We start from the raw sequence: 15,859 nt of genomic DNA, 5'->3' as shown, positions 1-15,859 counted from the left end.
CAAATTTAATTGTGAGATAAAAATATGAAATTACCTTTTTTCCATGGCGGAAACATAAAGAACAGCAATAGATGAAATATAAAATATAACCTATAACTATTCACATTTACCAAATATAACCCAGTGGGAAAAAAAGTATACTTTATTGTATTTGAAATATATTCCCTTTTTCAATAGTACATAATAATTAATGCAAAAAAATACAAAATACTATCTTTAAATATATTAAAAGTATATTAGCATCCTGCTTTTACCTATTTTCAAAATACAACTTTTAACACACTTTAAAATAATTGTACTTTAGTATATTTTCTGAAAATATATTTAAAAACTATATTTCTAAAAAGTGCACTATAAGTACATTGGTAATAAATATATGCTTAATTATACATTTAAGAAATATGCTAAAAACAAGCACTTTTAACATATTTCTTATTAACATAACATATTTCTAATTTAATCTAATTAAAATATAGTGCAAATAGCTTAAAATTGATCTTAAGCATATCTTGAAATACACTTAATATACTTGAAGTTGTTTCAAAATAATACATTTTTGGGTATATTGCTTGTATATTTCGAAGACACTCATAATAAACATGTAATGTACTTGTAACACAAATAAAGTACACTTTAATATCACTATAAGCATGTAATTAGTCCCTACACAGTATACTTAAAGTTGTTCCAATTTAGCACACAAAAGTACACTAAATACACTTAAAGATATGCTTTACTACAATTTAATTACTACTAAAATATACTTAGTACAAAATTAGTTGTTTCAAAATAGCACACTTCAAGTTAACTAATACTAACACACTTGAAGTATACTGATAGTTAGTCTGGGTGCAAGTATACTTAGTATTTTATTTTCACACATATTTGAAACAGTATTTTTAAATGTTTATTGTGTTGCTCCAAGTACTTCCATTGTGAATTCATAACTGATAGATGGATGCTAAGTTTTATAATTAGAAACAGTAAGTAAATCAGGAGGGCTGTGCTGTTGAGACAGTTTGTGTTGCACCACTGGACTGTGACATCTCTATATTTGGACAAAATCAAGATGAGAAACAGGAAGTGCTTTAAATAAAGACAGGAAAATGCTGGACATTGAAGAGTCCCTAAACACAGCGTTGACATTTCTGGATGGACAGATAAATAGCATTCAGTATCTCTGGTCATAAACACATTTGCACACATCCTCTCTCTCTAACTGTTGTGAGTTTCTTTTTTTTTCTTTTTTTTACATAATACATTTTTTTTTGTCAAGTGAAGAATCAACAAAAGTCTTATTTTTCTAGGATGCTGAAGAGGAGATATAGCTGGTGTGCTGGCAACACTTTCTTGCAAAAAGATCCCAACTCTGCATGTGTTCAATGAACCAGTTTGTTGAACAGGACGGATCCAATCCTGTTATTTTCCGGACTTTGCAACACTTTGAATGGCTTTGATCCAATCCTTGCGCTCATCCGCTGTAGCCGCCTGAAGATAGTAGTGCGTCTCATCCGAAGTGATGATCTCAAAGAGATTCCCATCAGCCTCTTGTTTCTTGGCTGCAGGAGTTTACAAGAGAGAGAAACATTTGCATGCATTCTATGAATACTTTACAATTTAAAACTGTTGTTATCATCATGTTTTGTCTGATCATTTAGATACCGTCAGGCACATATTCCACCGCAGTCACTACTGAGCCTCGCAGATGAATCGAGCCGAGCGGATCATCTTCCCCCTTACAGAGACACACACACCACACCGCTTCAATACTGCATTTAATATATATATATATATATGGAGATGACATGAACATGCTTACCTTGGTGGGATCATAGTAGTGGATATAAGCAGGATCATCTCTAAGGATAAACTTTCTGACTTTCCAGTTCTTTCGCCGATGACCCTATAAGAAATAAAGATTAAATGAAAATTTTGATTAAATTACTAAAAATCTAAATGAATACACTTAAAAATAAGTAGTGACCAATGGAATTGCCAAGTTCTTAGTTGCTAGTTCAAAGACTCATACATTTGACAGTGGTGAGTTGTATAAGGACATCTGAGCACAAATCTACAGAGACTTATATAATACAGAGATAAGGCAAAGATTTGAATCTGAGGTGTTCCCGTATATAGCATCAGCATAATCAAGTATTGGAAGTATCAAATGAGTAATAATTATTTTCCAAACCTGTTGTGAGAAGCAATCAGCAGAGCGATAAAGTGACTTCAATTGGCCATATATTTTCTTGCAGACTGAGTTAATATGAGGTTTGAAGGAGAGCTGGGTATCAAGCCAGAGAACAAGATATTTAAATTCTTCGACTTTTGTTAAAGCTGTTCAATCGAGAAAACTAATAGACCAGTTTTTAGATAAAGGCAAAGAATTAGGTCGAGGGCAAAACAACGGTGTCGTCTTAGCGATCCGCAATTTAATAACAAATTATCCTTTCGACGGAAGTGAATCAATCAAAACTAACTTTAGCTGGAAAATTATATTATTCAAGAACCGCTATAAAGCCAAAACAATCTGTTACCTTAAATTATACGTTTATCTCCGTAAAGCAGCTTTGAAACAATCTACATTGTTAAAAGCGCTATATAAAATGAAGATGACTTGACTTGACAACATACTGTAAGATTTTTTCCTGTTCAAGAGGAGTTTATTAGAAGAAAACCATTTTTGAACTAAGTTAAAGTCCTAAAATCTGCGTATAAGTGAATTCAACAGTCAGGACAGATTTGTGGTAAATCATTGATAAAAATAGAAAATAAAAGTGGACCTAAGGGTGAGCCTTGTGGAACACCTTTATAAATAATTTTGAAGCCTGGCTGGCTGCCTTGAAAAGTAACGCACTGACTTCTGTGATGAGGAAAATAATTGCAAAATAATAAAGAGTCAGAAGAAAGACCAATAGCAAACAAGAGAAGATAATGATCAACCATATCAAATGCTTTGGTAAGATCAGTAAATATAGCACCTGTCGGCATGTTACTGTCAGATGCTGACAGTATGTCATTCGTGAATTTTAGAAGAGCAGTGGTGGTCGAGAAATTTGATCGAAAATCAGATTGGTGTGGAGATCATAAGTTTTGGTCATTAAGATGTTTAGAAAGTTGGTTAAAGATTAGTTTTTCAAATATTTTTGTTACGCTATTGATAATTGAAATCTGCATGTCTGTAATTATTAATATCTGTGATATCACCTCCTTTATGAAGAGGAGTTACTCTGGTGCAATTCCATGATCGGGGTGTTTTGCAAGTTGCCAATGAAAAATTAAATATATCAGCCAATGGGAATGATAGAACATGAGAGGCGAGTTTAAAGAACTTGATCTCCAGACCATGTGGGCCAGCACTGCATCCGGAGTTTATGCCATCAGTAACCTGCTGAACATCAGCTGGAGTGATAGGATTGAAGCAGAAGGATCTATTGCATCTGTTCTGGGAAATCAAGGGGAAATCTGAGTGAGGAGGAAAGGAAAAATAACTGCTAACTGTGGAGAAGTGCTGACTGAAGCCCTCTGCAATTAGTGAAGGTTCGCTGATAGTTTCATTGTTTAAAACCGTGTCCTAACTACAAGCGACGAGACGCGCGATAAAATGCGTCTTTTCCATGTTAATGGAATGTTGAGTTTTTGTCCATGTTTTTCCATGTTGAGTTTTTTTGTTTCTTATTTGCTAATCAATGCTGGAGCAGTAAGGGTTGGTGCTGCTTTACTACTGTTTGCCATATAATTTGGCGCAAATGGTTTAATGCTAAAAGAAAGGTCACCTAAATGGGAAAGGATAATAATTATATTATTTAAGAGTAATGAACTCTACTAAAGGTTTACTTGTTATTCACTTGAACATTAGGGGCCCTATCTTGCACCCAGCGCAATTGACTTTGCACACCGCCGCATGTATCATTCCTATTCTGCACCCGCGCACAGCGACTCTTCCCTCCACAGACGCACGTCAGTAAATTAGGGAATGAACTTGCGCTCGCGGGGGCGGTTCAGCGCAAAGAGGAGTGTGTTCCGGCGCAAACGTTCCCTGGTGATATTCTGGAGTTTCAGAAAACAACTCCGCCACTGACCAGGAGAAACCCAGTCTAAAGACAGCGGCGCCACGCGTTAGTCATATGCTATTTTAAGTGCGCATGCTTGGCCATTATGTAGCGTGTGAACAACACACACACTTTGATTCTCTAATCTAAACAGACGCAGCAGTTTTCATTTATACAAATCATACATTATTACTAGGAAAAATATTAACACACGAGGGAAATCATTGTTGTGTCATTGAAGATGTGAAATAATACATAAATATAGCAACACATTTACCCAAATTATTATACGGCTGTTTAACCGAAGCTAATTTGAGTTTCTCCATCATCCTCATACAATGTCACTTCTCTTTGTTTTACGGTCCTGACGAGAGCGTCGGTCTCCTCGGCTGTGAACCGCTCTTGGCGTGCGCTGGCAAACCCGCCATTATAATAGCAATCCGCCATTATAATAGCAATCCGCCATTATAATAGCAATCCGCCGTTATAATAGCAATCCGCCATTATAATAGCAATCCGCCGTTATAATAGCAATCCGCCATTATAATAGCAATCCGCCGTTATAATAGCAATCCGCCAAGGAACAAGCGCGCCGGCTCTTAAAGGGAATGTGAGAGGACGCTCTGATTGGTTTATTTCACGTTACGCCCAAACCACACCTATGAGTAATGAAGCGACTTCAGACCAACACATGTTAGATTTGCGTCGGCCGCAAGAGTCGTTTATCCCGCCGGTATAATAGCAACAGCGCCGGGATCCGCCCACAGAGTTACTTGCGTTTCGCGTTTGATACTTGCGTTTCAGAGCGTTACAATAGGGCCCATAGAGTTTCATGACTGATCTTGGCGTTTTTTTCATGACTATTATAGCGGTATCACTTTACAATAAGGTTCATTAGTTAACATTAGCTAATGTATTAACTAACATGAACTAACCATGAGCAATACATTTGTTACTCAATAAAATGTGTTACTGTATTTATTAATCTTTGTTTATGTTAGTTAATAAATATACAGCTGTTCATTGTTTGTTCATGCTAGTTCACAGTGCATTAACTAATGCTAACAAGATGTGAATAATGTATTAGTAAATGTTGAAATTAACATTAACAAATATTAATAAAAGCTGTATAAATGCAGTTTATTATTAGTTCATGCTAACTAATGTAGTTGACTAATGAACCTTATTGTAAATAAAGTGTTAGCATTTTAGCTTACCTGTTTCAGCAAACAGCCCTGTTTGACTATTGCACCTCTGAACTCCTCCTTCAAGATCACATCTTCATCACTGGAGTAACCCTCACAGAAGAAACCACTATCAGCCTGCAAATCAACAAACATGCAGTCTCAACAACAGCTCTCGGTTCACACGCAGACGCTCTGTTTTTCACACGCAGACACTTCTTTCTTTTTCACACGCAGACACTTCTTTGTTTTTCACAAGCGCACTTCATTGTTTTTTGTACATGTCATGCAATGTCACCGATATGTATAGCATGTACAGCGAGCAAACTTTGAGACATAAGGGATCAAATTTGATATGTTCTACTTACACGTGCATCCAAATTTGTTTTGAAGAGGAAAAACGTACTGATTTCTAACACACACCCACAGCGTTCGGCCTGGTAGAAACTAAAGCTAAGGCTCTCCGTGTGATTTTCCGTCGTCTGTTTGTGTTCATATGTTTGCATGAGCTTATTTTGTCCATTAGATTGAAAGATCAGAAAAAGCCCATACATTTACCCGCTAATACACTCTCCCCTCGAAGAAATCAGGACTGAAGGGTTTGAAAGTGGACAAAAGTGTCTCTATGGAAGCTTGTTTCCGGCACAGAATAAAACATTTTAACAGATAATTGCAACTTTTTATCTCACAATTGTGAGTTTACATCTCAAAGTCACAATTGCGTGTTATTAAGCCAGAATTGCGAGATAAACATGCAATTCTGAGATAAAAAGTCGCAATCACCTTTCTTATTTTTTATTCTGTGGTGGAAACAAGCTTCAAAGTCTCTCTCGTCTACTTGTGATCCGATCGACCAAAACGCATCTTAATACCAGATGTAAACAGGGCCTGTAAATAGGCACTTTTTGGGGTTGATATAAGGTACACATTTGTCCTTTTAAAGAGGCCATATTGTGCCCTTTTACAAAGATTTAGTTTTTGATTTAGTTTTCAAGCATAAATGTCAAAAAACATGATTTTCCTCATATTCTCCATTGTTGCGGCTCCTCTCTTCCCAGTCTGTCAGTAACGCTCTGTTTACTTCCTGTCTCTATGAAGCCCCTCCTTCTGAAAAGCACATTGTGCTCTGATTGGTCGGCTGGAGCAGTATGTTGTGATTGGTCGAGCGCTTTGAGTGTGTTTGGGAAATGTCCCGCCCCTAATTACCATAACCACCAGTTTAACACACTACTAACTAACTCAACCAGGCCCCGCCCCTTTATTCTGCGTATTAATTATTATAATGAGGAATATTGTGACGTGTGCGTTCCAGAATGAAACTCAAGACTACAATGGTTTGAACTTCAGGGAGTTAGAAAATAGTGACAGTAGCCGCGTTTCCATTACAGATTTGCGCAAAACTTTTCCAATTTTTTTTCTAAATATCGATACAAAACTATTGCGAAATGACGCCGTTTCCATTAACCGATGTTATGCGACTAAAACTTAATTTTTTCCTCTCGCGATAAGTCATTCCAAAAATTATGGCAACGGAGATTGGTAGGTTTATATATCACAGCCACCGCACTGGACATTATTATTCTTAACGGAAGGAGACGTATGTGTGTGTGTGTGTGTGTGTGTGTGTGTGTGTGTGTGTGTGTGTGTGTGTGTGTGTGTGTGTGTGTGTGTGTGTGTGTGTGTGTGTGTGTGTGTGTTATACAATCATTAATGGCAAGGAAAGACTCTTATACTGTGAGAGTTTCTGTGTTTCTCCCTAATTTCTGCTTCAAGCTCTTGATTGTGTTTCTTTGAGGTTTATAATCCAGTATTCCTGTAATTATTTTGTCTTTTATGAATTTAATAAACAACTCGGTCTCGTCTTCTGTCCGAACACACCACGTCCTCTACGTCAGGAGACTGTAAATGCGCAAAAACTGTTTCCATTGCAGTTTTGCGAAATATTTCTTTTTCAAATTGCCTGAAAAACCTCCTCATGCGAGACAGCGAGAGTAAACTTTTGTGCGATAAATGGGAGTTTTTGCGAAATTGACGTGTTCCCGTTGAGAGTATTTTCAATTCCCAATTCCAATTTGCGCAATTTGAAAGGTAATGGAAACGCGGCTCCTGATATAGAGAATATAGAGAATGTTGTACCCGCTTTTTTCTTTCTTTCTGACAGATCACTTGGTTTTGGCATAGAGCCAATAATTAGTAGTGCCCCGTATGATTTATAAGCTTACAAAATAATAAAGAGCGTCCGTTTGGTCCAGGAAAACACACTCCGCTCCCTTCTCCGCCCCGTCTTTGGACACGTCCCCGGCGGCCTGCAGGAATCCCTCGTTGAGGAGTCCGGTGGCCAACATCAGGCCCTCGGACCGGTTCCTGGCCTTCCCCTCGGAGATCAGCCAGTCGACCACGGTGTTCCCTGCAACAACACATCTACAGCTAAACGAATCTCGCTAACACTTCACAATACTGTCAACGGTTAACATGAACTAACAATGAGCTAAACATTTCTTACCGTATTTATTCATCTTTGTTCACGTTAGGTCACAGTGCATTAAAGGGTAACTGTCGCCTAAATTGATCCTAGGCTATTTTTGGTAATCTACCCGAGTCAAACAATCATGTAAAAGCATCATTAGAATGGAAACTCCACTTTTAAGTTTGACCGTATTTTTGTTTTCGGTCAAAATGCCTTTTGAGTGGGAGAGCACGGGGCACTTCTATGATAGCATCAACATCGCTGTTTTTAAAACACTAATGCGGCTCGACACAACACGAGACTGTGCTGGAAGTGTCACCAGCGGCTCAACACATGAACTCCAGCATTGACTACATTGTTTGTGTTCACAGAGTTTACTAAAAAGAAAGGTTTTGAACAACCAGGCCGTCAAGAAGAAGATTTTGTCAGTCAAAAGTAGTCGATCTCCGAATGCAACGTAATGAACTGAGTCCATATGAGGAAATGTCATGAACTTGTAATTCCAATGAAAAGCATGATAACTTAGACGCTTAGCTCATGGCAATATGTCATGGACACGAGCTTTAGGAGCTTTCCATCTGTACTCTCCTCATGTTACGTTGCATTCGGAGATCGACTACTTTTGACTGACAAAATTCAAAACCTTTTTTTTTAGTAAACTCTGGCCGTTTCTCAATACCAAGTACGCAAACTTCGGACTTGCGTCCTTGGTAGTTCAGACTTGCCAAGTTCGACTTAGGAGAACGAACTCCCGAGGACGAGAGGACGCAAGTCGGGTTATTCTGCAATTGGGACAGCGGCGTTCTTGATCGCGTCACTCAGCACGCTCTGGCTACTCCGGTTATCTCTTTATGTATATTTAATCAACAATAAAACGAAATATGGTATAAAACAACACTCTGCCTCTTTTCATTTAAAAAAAAAATCTTAAACACATTAAATGGCCACACAAATGTGGTTCAGGCAACGTGTACATTGATTATCTTCACTGCATAACAACACGAAATAAAACGCAACCCTGCTTCTTTTTGCTTTCATTAAAAAAAATATTAAACATTATTGAACATTAAAACTGACATTTAAAAAACAGACGGGGTTGTGTCATTTTATTTTATTATACATGTACAGTGAAGAGAATGTATAATAAAATTAATATAAAAAATATTATATATATTTTAAAATATATAGCCTAAAATAAAATTACACAACCCTGACTCTTTTTGTTAAATGTCCGTTTTAATGATCTGATATCCAGTATAAAAGTATAAGTAAATAAAAATAAATAAAGCAAACAATTCAGTCAAACATAAGTCAGCTTAAAATAGCCTATAGATAGCTCAAGTTAAATAGCCTAAATATATAAAATTATGAAACTTCACTTTGCCCTCAGCCAAAACGATTTGCCATGGAACAAATGATAGATTAATGAGACCAAATATCGCCCGTTAGATATACACAAGACGAGTTATATCTCACGTTTAACCGCTAGACTAGAGACACCAGAGCCAGCGGCAAACATCAGAAGCACTAGCCGAGGAAAAGCTGTTCCAGTCCGGGTTATTGAGCGTTGAACACCCGGTGATCGCCTGGATCTCACAACTCCGAAAACGTCAGATACATTTTTTAAATAGGCGCTATCTTTATAAATAAACCACAGATTTGAGCTTTAAACAACTACATTCTCGACTGAAACACTCTTAGAATTACATTTCGTGACACGATAACAGTAGTATTTTGATATTACGCGGGTTTTCTCCTCTGCCATTGACGCTTGCTGGTGGGACGAGATGCATTCTGGGATACCTGTCTGTCTCAAGTCTGCACAAGTCACCTCTACATGCATCCTCGGTAAAAGGGGCGGATCAAGAACACATCCGGGGATTTGAACTGGACTTGGCTAGATGTGAACTTTTGAATTGGGACAGTACTTGGGCAGCGACTGATGACGTTTCACAAGTCCACAAGAACACAAGTACAGACAAGAACGCATATTGAGAAACGGCCTCTGTGTACACATACAACGTTCTCAATGCTGGAGTTCATGTGTAGAGCCGCTGGTGACGCTGGTGACACCAGCAGTTTCATTTTGTGGTGAGCCAACTTTGGGTTAAATTTAATTTTAAAAAAATGTAACCCAATGGCTGGGTTTGTCCATATTTGACCCACATTTGGGTTAAAACAACCCAACATATTTTAGAGTGTAAGAGGTTTTGCCTAGTTCTTTATTTGATTATGTTATGAAATTGAATGAATATCTCACCTGTGAAACAGTGATTAAACTGCCTTCTGTCCTTCTCTAGCTTCATCTCTTTAACACCGTTGTCTGGATCTTTCATTAAAACATACAGTTCACTGAGGACAGACACAACAAAAGCAATGTTTTAACAGTTTTACTGTTCACAGCAGGGACCTTCAAACTTTATGTATCACATTTCTCAAGTTTAGCACAATACAGACTCTGTTTTTCAATCAATACAACATTCTGATAACAAACAGGTTGACCACTGCAAAACAGCTAGATGTCAATGACTGTCAATTATTTAAAGTATATTTAATATTGCACTAAAATGCTGGGTTGTTTCAACTCAATTTTGGGTCAAATATGGACAAACCCATTTTTTATATTACATTTTTAACCCAACGTTTGTCCATATTTGACCCAAAATTGGGTTGAAACAACCCAGCATTTTTTAGAGTGTGGTCTAATGGAAAATCATGGTTTCTTGTTTAAACCTGTTTTGTCTAATTTGACTGACAGTTAAACAATTTTGATTAAATACTGTTTTCACTTGAAACCGGTGTTACTGGCAAGCTTGACTGAAACTATTCCGGGTGTTTTATAAATATGATGCATATTTGCATTAAAGACATTAAAGTCCACCAATTCTTTTTTTATGGAAGATTGCAGTATTTATTCAAAATAATTTATCGGTGCACATCTTTATTGTGTTAAATTGATGTTCCTGGTCATTTTTAATCAGAATAAGTTCCTCTTGCAGCATCTCTTCTCTTCTCTGATGATGTGGGCGGGGCAACCTGTCACTCACATGAGATCAGCCAATAGCAAACCTCAACCATCCAATCAACTCTCCACAGACACAATCAAGCTCCGACCACATGTGTTCTTGTTTCAAATGCTGTTCACTCAGATATACGACACAATAGAGGAGAAAAGACTAGAGCAACTTCCTTTTTATCATCATTTTATCCCTTAAAACTCATCTTTGATCACCAAAATGACATATTTTAAAGTTTTTCCTTGAAAAAAAATTATTCATGCCTTAAAATATCTTGAATGTAACTCGACACCCTTGCCTCATTTAGTATACGTGGTGAATTAAATTAAAGATTGACTAACAAAATGTTTTTAGATTTATCTTATCTTATCTTTTTTTGTGTGTGTGTGATTTTGTGTATGTAGTGCGGTTTTATACCTCAGGTTAACATTTTCTGGTAATCGAATGGATCGGCGTGTTGATTTCCTGGCAAACTTCTTGCCCCCCTGTAAACAAACGATCGCTCTCTTGACGTCTTTAACCCACAGCTCCCGTTCCTCCAGATGCGTCGCTTGGAAGAAATGCTCCTGGTTCTTAGCAGAACTGACTTTAAACACAAGCTGTGGGAAAGCAGACGCTGACATTAATGAAACGCTAACTCCTTACAATAAGGTTCATTACTTAACTACCTTTAAGAATTAACAATACTACTTCAGCATTTATCAATCCTAGTTAATATTAATTTCAACATTAACTAATACATTATCAAAATCAAAAGTTAACATTAGTTAACGCACTGTGAACTAACATGAACAAACAATGAACAGCTGTATACTTGTCAACTAACATTAACTAACATTAACAAAGATTAATAAATACTGTAACAGATGTATTGCTCATTTTAGTTCATACGTAAGGGATAATGTAGAGCGAGGCGTTTGTTATAGCGAATATATATCGAGTATTCCCGTTACATTATCCCACTTATTACATGGCTAACTACCAAATAAATCAGTAATTTGACACAAAACATTGATTTAAAAACGATTGTATTGCTTCCGTTAAAGAACACGGTGTCCATGGCAACGTTGTGTTTTTCATGGCAACGGTGTGTTGTCCTTAGCAGCGGTGTGTTAGCCTTAGCAGCGGTGTGTTAGCCTTAGCAACGGTGTATTGTCCTTAGCAATGGTGTGTTGTCCTTAGCAGCGGTGTGTTAGCCTTAGCAACGGTGTGTTGTCCTTAGCAGCGGTGTGTTAGCCGTAGCAGTGGTGTGTTAGCCTTAGCAACGGTGTGTTGTCCTTAGCAGTGGTGTGTTAGCCTTAGCAACGGTGTGTTGTCCTTAGCAGCGGTGTGTTAGCCTTGGCAACAGTGTGTTGTCCTTAGCAGCGGTGTGTTAGCCTTAGCAGAGGTGTGTTAGCCTTAGCAGCGGTGTGTTGTTCTTAGCAGCGGTGTGTTAGCCTTAGCAGCGGTGTGTTATCCTTAGCAGCGGTGTGTTAGCCTTAGCAACGGTGTGTTAGCCTTAGCAGCGGTGTGTTAGCCTTAGCAGAGGTGTGTTAGCCTTAGCATCGGTGTGTTGTCCTTAGCAGCGGTGTGTTAGCCTTGGCAACAGTGTGTTGTCCTTAGCAGCGGTGTGTTAGCCTTAGCAGAGGTGTGTTAGCCTTAGCAGCGGTGTGTTGTTCTTAGCAGCGGTGTGTTAGCCTTAGCAGCGGTGTGTTATCCTTAGCAGCGGTGTGTTAGCCTTAGCAACGGTGTGTTAGCCTTAGCAGCGGTGTGTTAGCCTTAGCAGAGGTGTGTTAGCCTTAGCATCGGTGTATTGTCCTTAGCAGCGGTGTGTTAGCCTTAGCAGCGGTGTGTTATCCTTAGCAGCGGTGTGTTAGCCTTAGCAACGGTGTGTTGTCCTTAGCAGTGGTGTGTTAGCCTTGGCAACAGTGTGTTGTCCTTAGCAGCGGTGTGTTAGCCTTAGCAACGGTGTGTTATCCTTAGCAACAGTTGTTATCAAGAAATAACAGACCGCATTCTACATTAGAATTCAACCAAGCCATGTAATAAATAAAGTTAACTAATGAACCTTTTTGTAAAGTGTTACCAATTAAACAATCAAGATATGTCCAACACGATCTCATGAAAGTGCGTATCTATAGCACAAATGTAATTTCTCGAGCCATTTATACACCAAAAATAGTTTTCGGAAGAAAAAAAATTGGCGTATATGGCCAGATTGGTAGATTTAAAGATGTGTGATTCCTCCACCGTTCTTTTAGTGAAGTCCTGGCATGGGCTGGTCAGCGTCGCTCCCTTCAGAGGGATCATTCCCTTCGGACTGTTGTCGGTCTTCTTCTTGTAAAACTCCACGCCATCATCTGCTAACACCACCCACACCACTTTCCATGAGTTCAGCACGGTGCCCTGCAAACAACCACACTTCAGCTTCCTCAAACCACCAGAGATAAAGATCTCAAAGTAAACAAACCGTTTCATGAAGGATTGCATAGGCCGTTTGCAACAACAGCACAATCACAAATGAATTTAGTGAAGCGCAAGCATTCAATTTCTGCCATTTTCACTTCTGTATTTTAGTGCACGCATATGTTGTGGTCAGACTTCTACTATACTTTCAGTTGCAAGATCCTGAATGATGCACATTTGATTACAGTGTTATTTTTCTCACAGAGAAACAGGAAAATGCCATCTCAAAAAAAGTCCACATCGAACACTTTGTAAGAGTTCAGTGCAAAGAACCGTATCAAAAACATGTTAACATTAATTGGGTTTTATTTTTTAGAAAGAAAAAGGATGTTTCCACTTCTTTTCCCAAACTGGAGGAACTTCATAACTTCATGGGAAACACATGACAAAGCATCATGACATGACAGTTTTGTGGTACGTCTCAGTTTCTTGTCAGTAAAATGACGCGTATTCAGTGATACTGACACGTTAAAGATAGAAAAGCTACACTCTAAAACATGCTGGGTTGTTTCAACCCAATTTTGGGTCAAATACGGATAAACCCAAACGTTGGGTTAAAAATTTAATTAAAAAATGTAACCCAACGGCTGGGTTTGTCCATATTTGACCCAAAATTTTAAAAAAAATAGTTTAGAGTGTATATATGCAAGATTAAACTCCAAGCCTTACCTTTTTCACCAAGTATCCTTCTCTGATTCTGGCTGGTTCCATCGCTGTGAACTACAAGCTCGACGCGCTATCTTCTTCAGGGAGTGGTGATGCGCGTCTGCAGTTTTGTGTGTGTGACGCGGAGCCTCGCTTGACAGTTATAGACATTTTTTGATAAAAGGGAAGTTGCACTCTGCCTGACTTGGTCAGACTAGTTTCCTCTGTTGTCAGCCCACACAGTAAATGAGTCAAAGGCCAAAGATTAACGATGAGTGATGATGAGTAAATATACATCTACTCCTAATATACATGTGAAGTGGGTCAAAACCTTTCATCAAAGTTACACATGAATTTTGAACCACACCCGTTCCTGTCTTAGGACAACTTTGATGAACTTTTTATGATCCACTTCAAATGTTGACTACTGTATATAAACACATGTGTTTTTATCTCCTGGAACAAACATGTCCAGTGCCTCAATATCTGAAATGCTTAACTAATGCACAGATAATACTGAATTAATGTATTACTAATGATTATCTAAGCTATTCATTAATGATTGCCTCATTAGCAACTAATGAAGAGTCTGTCTGGTTAATATATTAGTTCATATATGAAGTGTTATTAATTAAATATGTAATTGTGGATTAATTCCATAATCACTTATTTTATTAATAGTGTTCATTAATTTGTTAATTACCACAATGAGCCTAATATGCATTAATACATTATTAATTACAGCATTAGTAGTGTGTCAATTACTACAATTACTAGATGATGAGTTAATAATGATGTGCCTCAACAAGTAAAGTCACAACATAATGATTGTTAGCTAATGATTAATTAATAATTAATGACCATCACTAGAGTTTATAAAAGCTTAATTAGTAGATGTAATAATTAATTAGTAGTAGCTTAATTAATAAAATGTATATACAAATTAATACACACACGTTTAATGAATAACAATTAATATATGAACTAATATATTAACCAGACAGACTCTTCATTAGTTGCTAATGAGGCAATCATTAATGAATAGCTTAGATAATCATTAGTAATACATGAATTCAGTATTATCTGTGCATTAGTTAAGCATGAATTAATGCTTATTAGTGCACCCTTATTGTAAAGTGTTACCGAAGGTTGTTCACTGAACCAATTATTTGCAGCATTGAAGAGCCCACTGGAATAATACAACAAATCACATTACAGCTTGTTGAGAGAAACGATCATTTTCACAGGAAGTTGAATGAAGGGAGTTACGAAAGAGTTGCGGTCACTGAAGAAAGACCCAGCCTTCGCCGTGTTTAAAGAGACATCACAAAAAAGGTGCAACACACTTTGAGAATTTGAAATATTATGCAATCGTGTACTGCTTAAATCTCACAGCTTAAGAACTTTGTGATAAATTAAAGGATTGTTGAAGTAAAAAGCCAAATGAAAGGTGTTTTCACACGTGGTTTTGAAAGGAAGTGAGAGTATTGTTATGGTGTCATGGTATCTGACTTTATCAGCTCGATCTTATTACCTGATCTGATCTACTGTGCTGAAGAACACAAAGACAAACACACACAAAGTTTTTCAGGTGGTACTAGTATGTTCTTGTTATTAACAACTAATATGTGTGAAAAGTTCTATAAAAATAAACTTAAATTGAATTCAAAATTAAATACTATTGATTCTTATTCATATAAGCTTATGCTTAACATGTAATTTACATACTTGGTTTTAAATAAAACAGCATCTTTGTTGATCTTGGAACAACATTATAATATGCCAATCAGATTTGAGAATTAAGTTTACAGTTAATGTCAAGTATAGGCTTACAACAAGGGCATAAGAGGCTTTTACAGCATTCGTAGCCATCTATTACTCTCCTCTGATATTAGGAAGGAGTTATGAGGGTTGGGGTGCTTACAGCTCCTCCCCTTTTTAAAAACAGCCAATAGCGTTTATCACAGCTCAGAGCTGTTGAGTTTGTTAAAGCCGCAGTAGGCTAGTTTCCTCCTGATCTCCTCCATATCGCTTTAAAATACAGCATTC

At 37.5% G+C, this 15,859-nt stretch overlaps 1 protein-coding gene across 1 annotated transcript; it reads right to left on the bottom strand.

Annotated features, from left to right (window-relative positions):
• Positions 1-614: 614 nt before the first annotated feature.
• On the bottom strand, positions 615-14,026 carry plek (pleckstrin). Its single transcript, XM_079634511.1, has 9 exons — positions 13,835-14,026; positions 12,950-13,105; positions 11,138-11,319; positions 9,964-10,055; positions 7,459-7,643; positions 5,270-5,374; positions 1,820-1,903; positions 1,663-1,735; positions 615-1,559 (listed from the first exon to the last, which is right to left on the bottom strand). Exons 1-9 carry the CDS (start codon positions 13,874-13,876, stop codon positions 1,420-1,422), a joined length of 1,059 nt encoding a protein of 352 aa, XP_079490637.1. The 5' UTR covers positions 13,877-14,026; the 3' UTR covers positions 615-1,419.
• Positions 14,027-15,859: the final 1,833 nt, after the last annotated feature.

The sequence above is a fragment of the Phoxinus phoxinus genome, assembly GCF_949152265.1.
Source record: "Phoxinus phoxinus genome assembly, chromosome: 14".
Classification (NCBI taxonomy): Eukaryota; Metazoa; Chordata; class Actinopteri; order Cypriniformes; family Leuciscidae; genus Phoxinus; species Phoxinus phoxinus.
The sequence above is the reverse complement of the archived record's forward strand: the minus strand, read 5'-3'. Positions and strand labels throughout refer to the sequence as shown.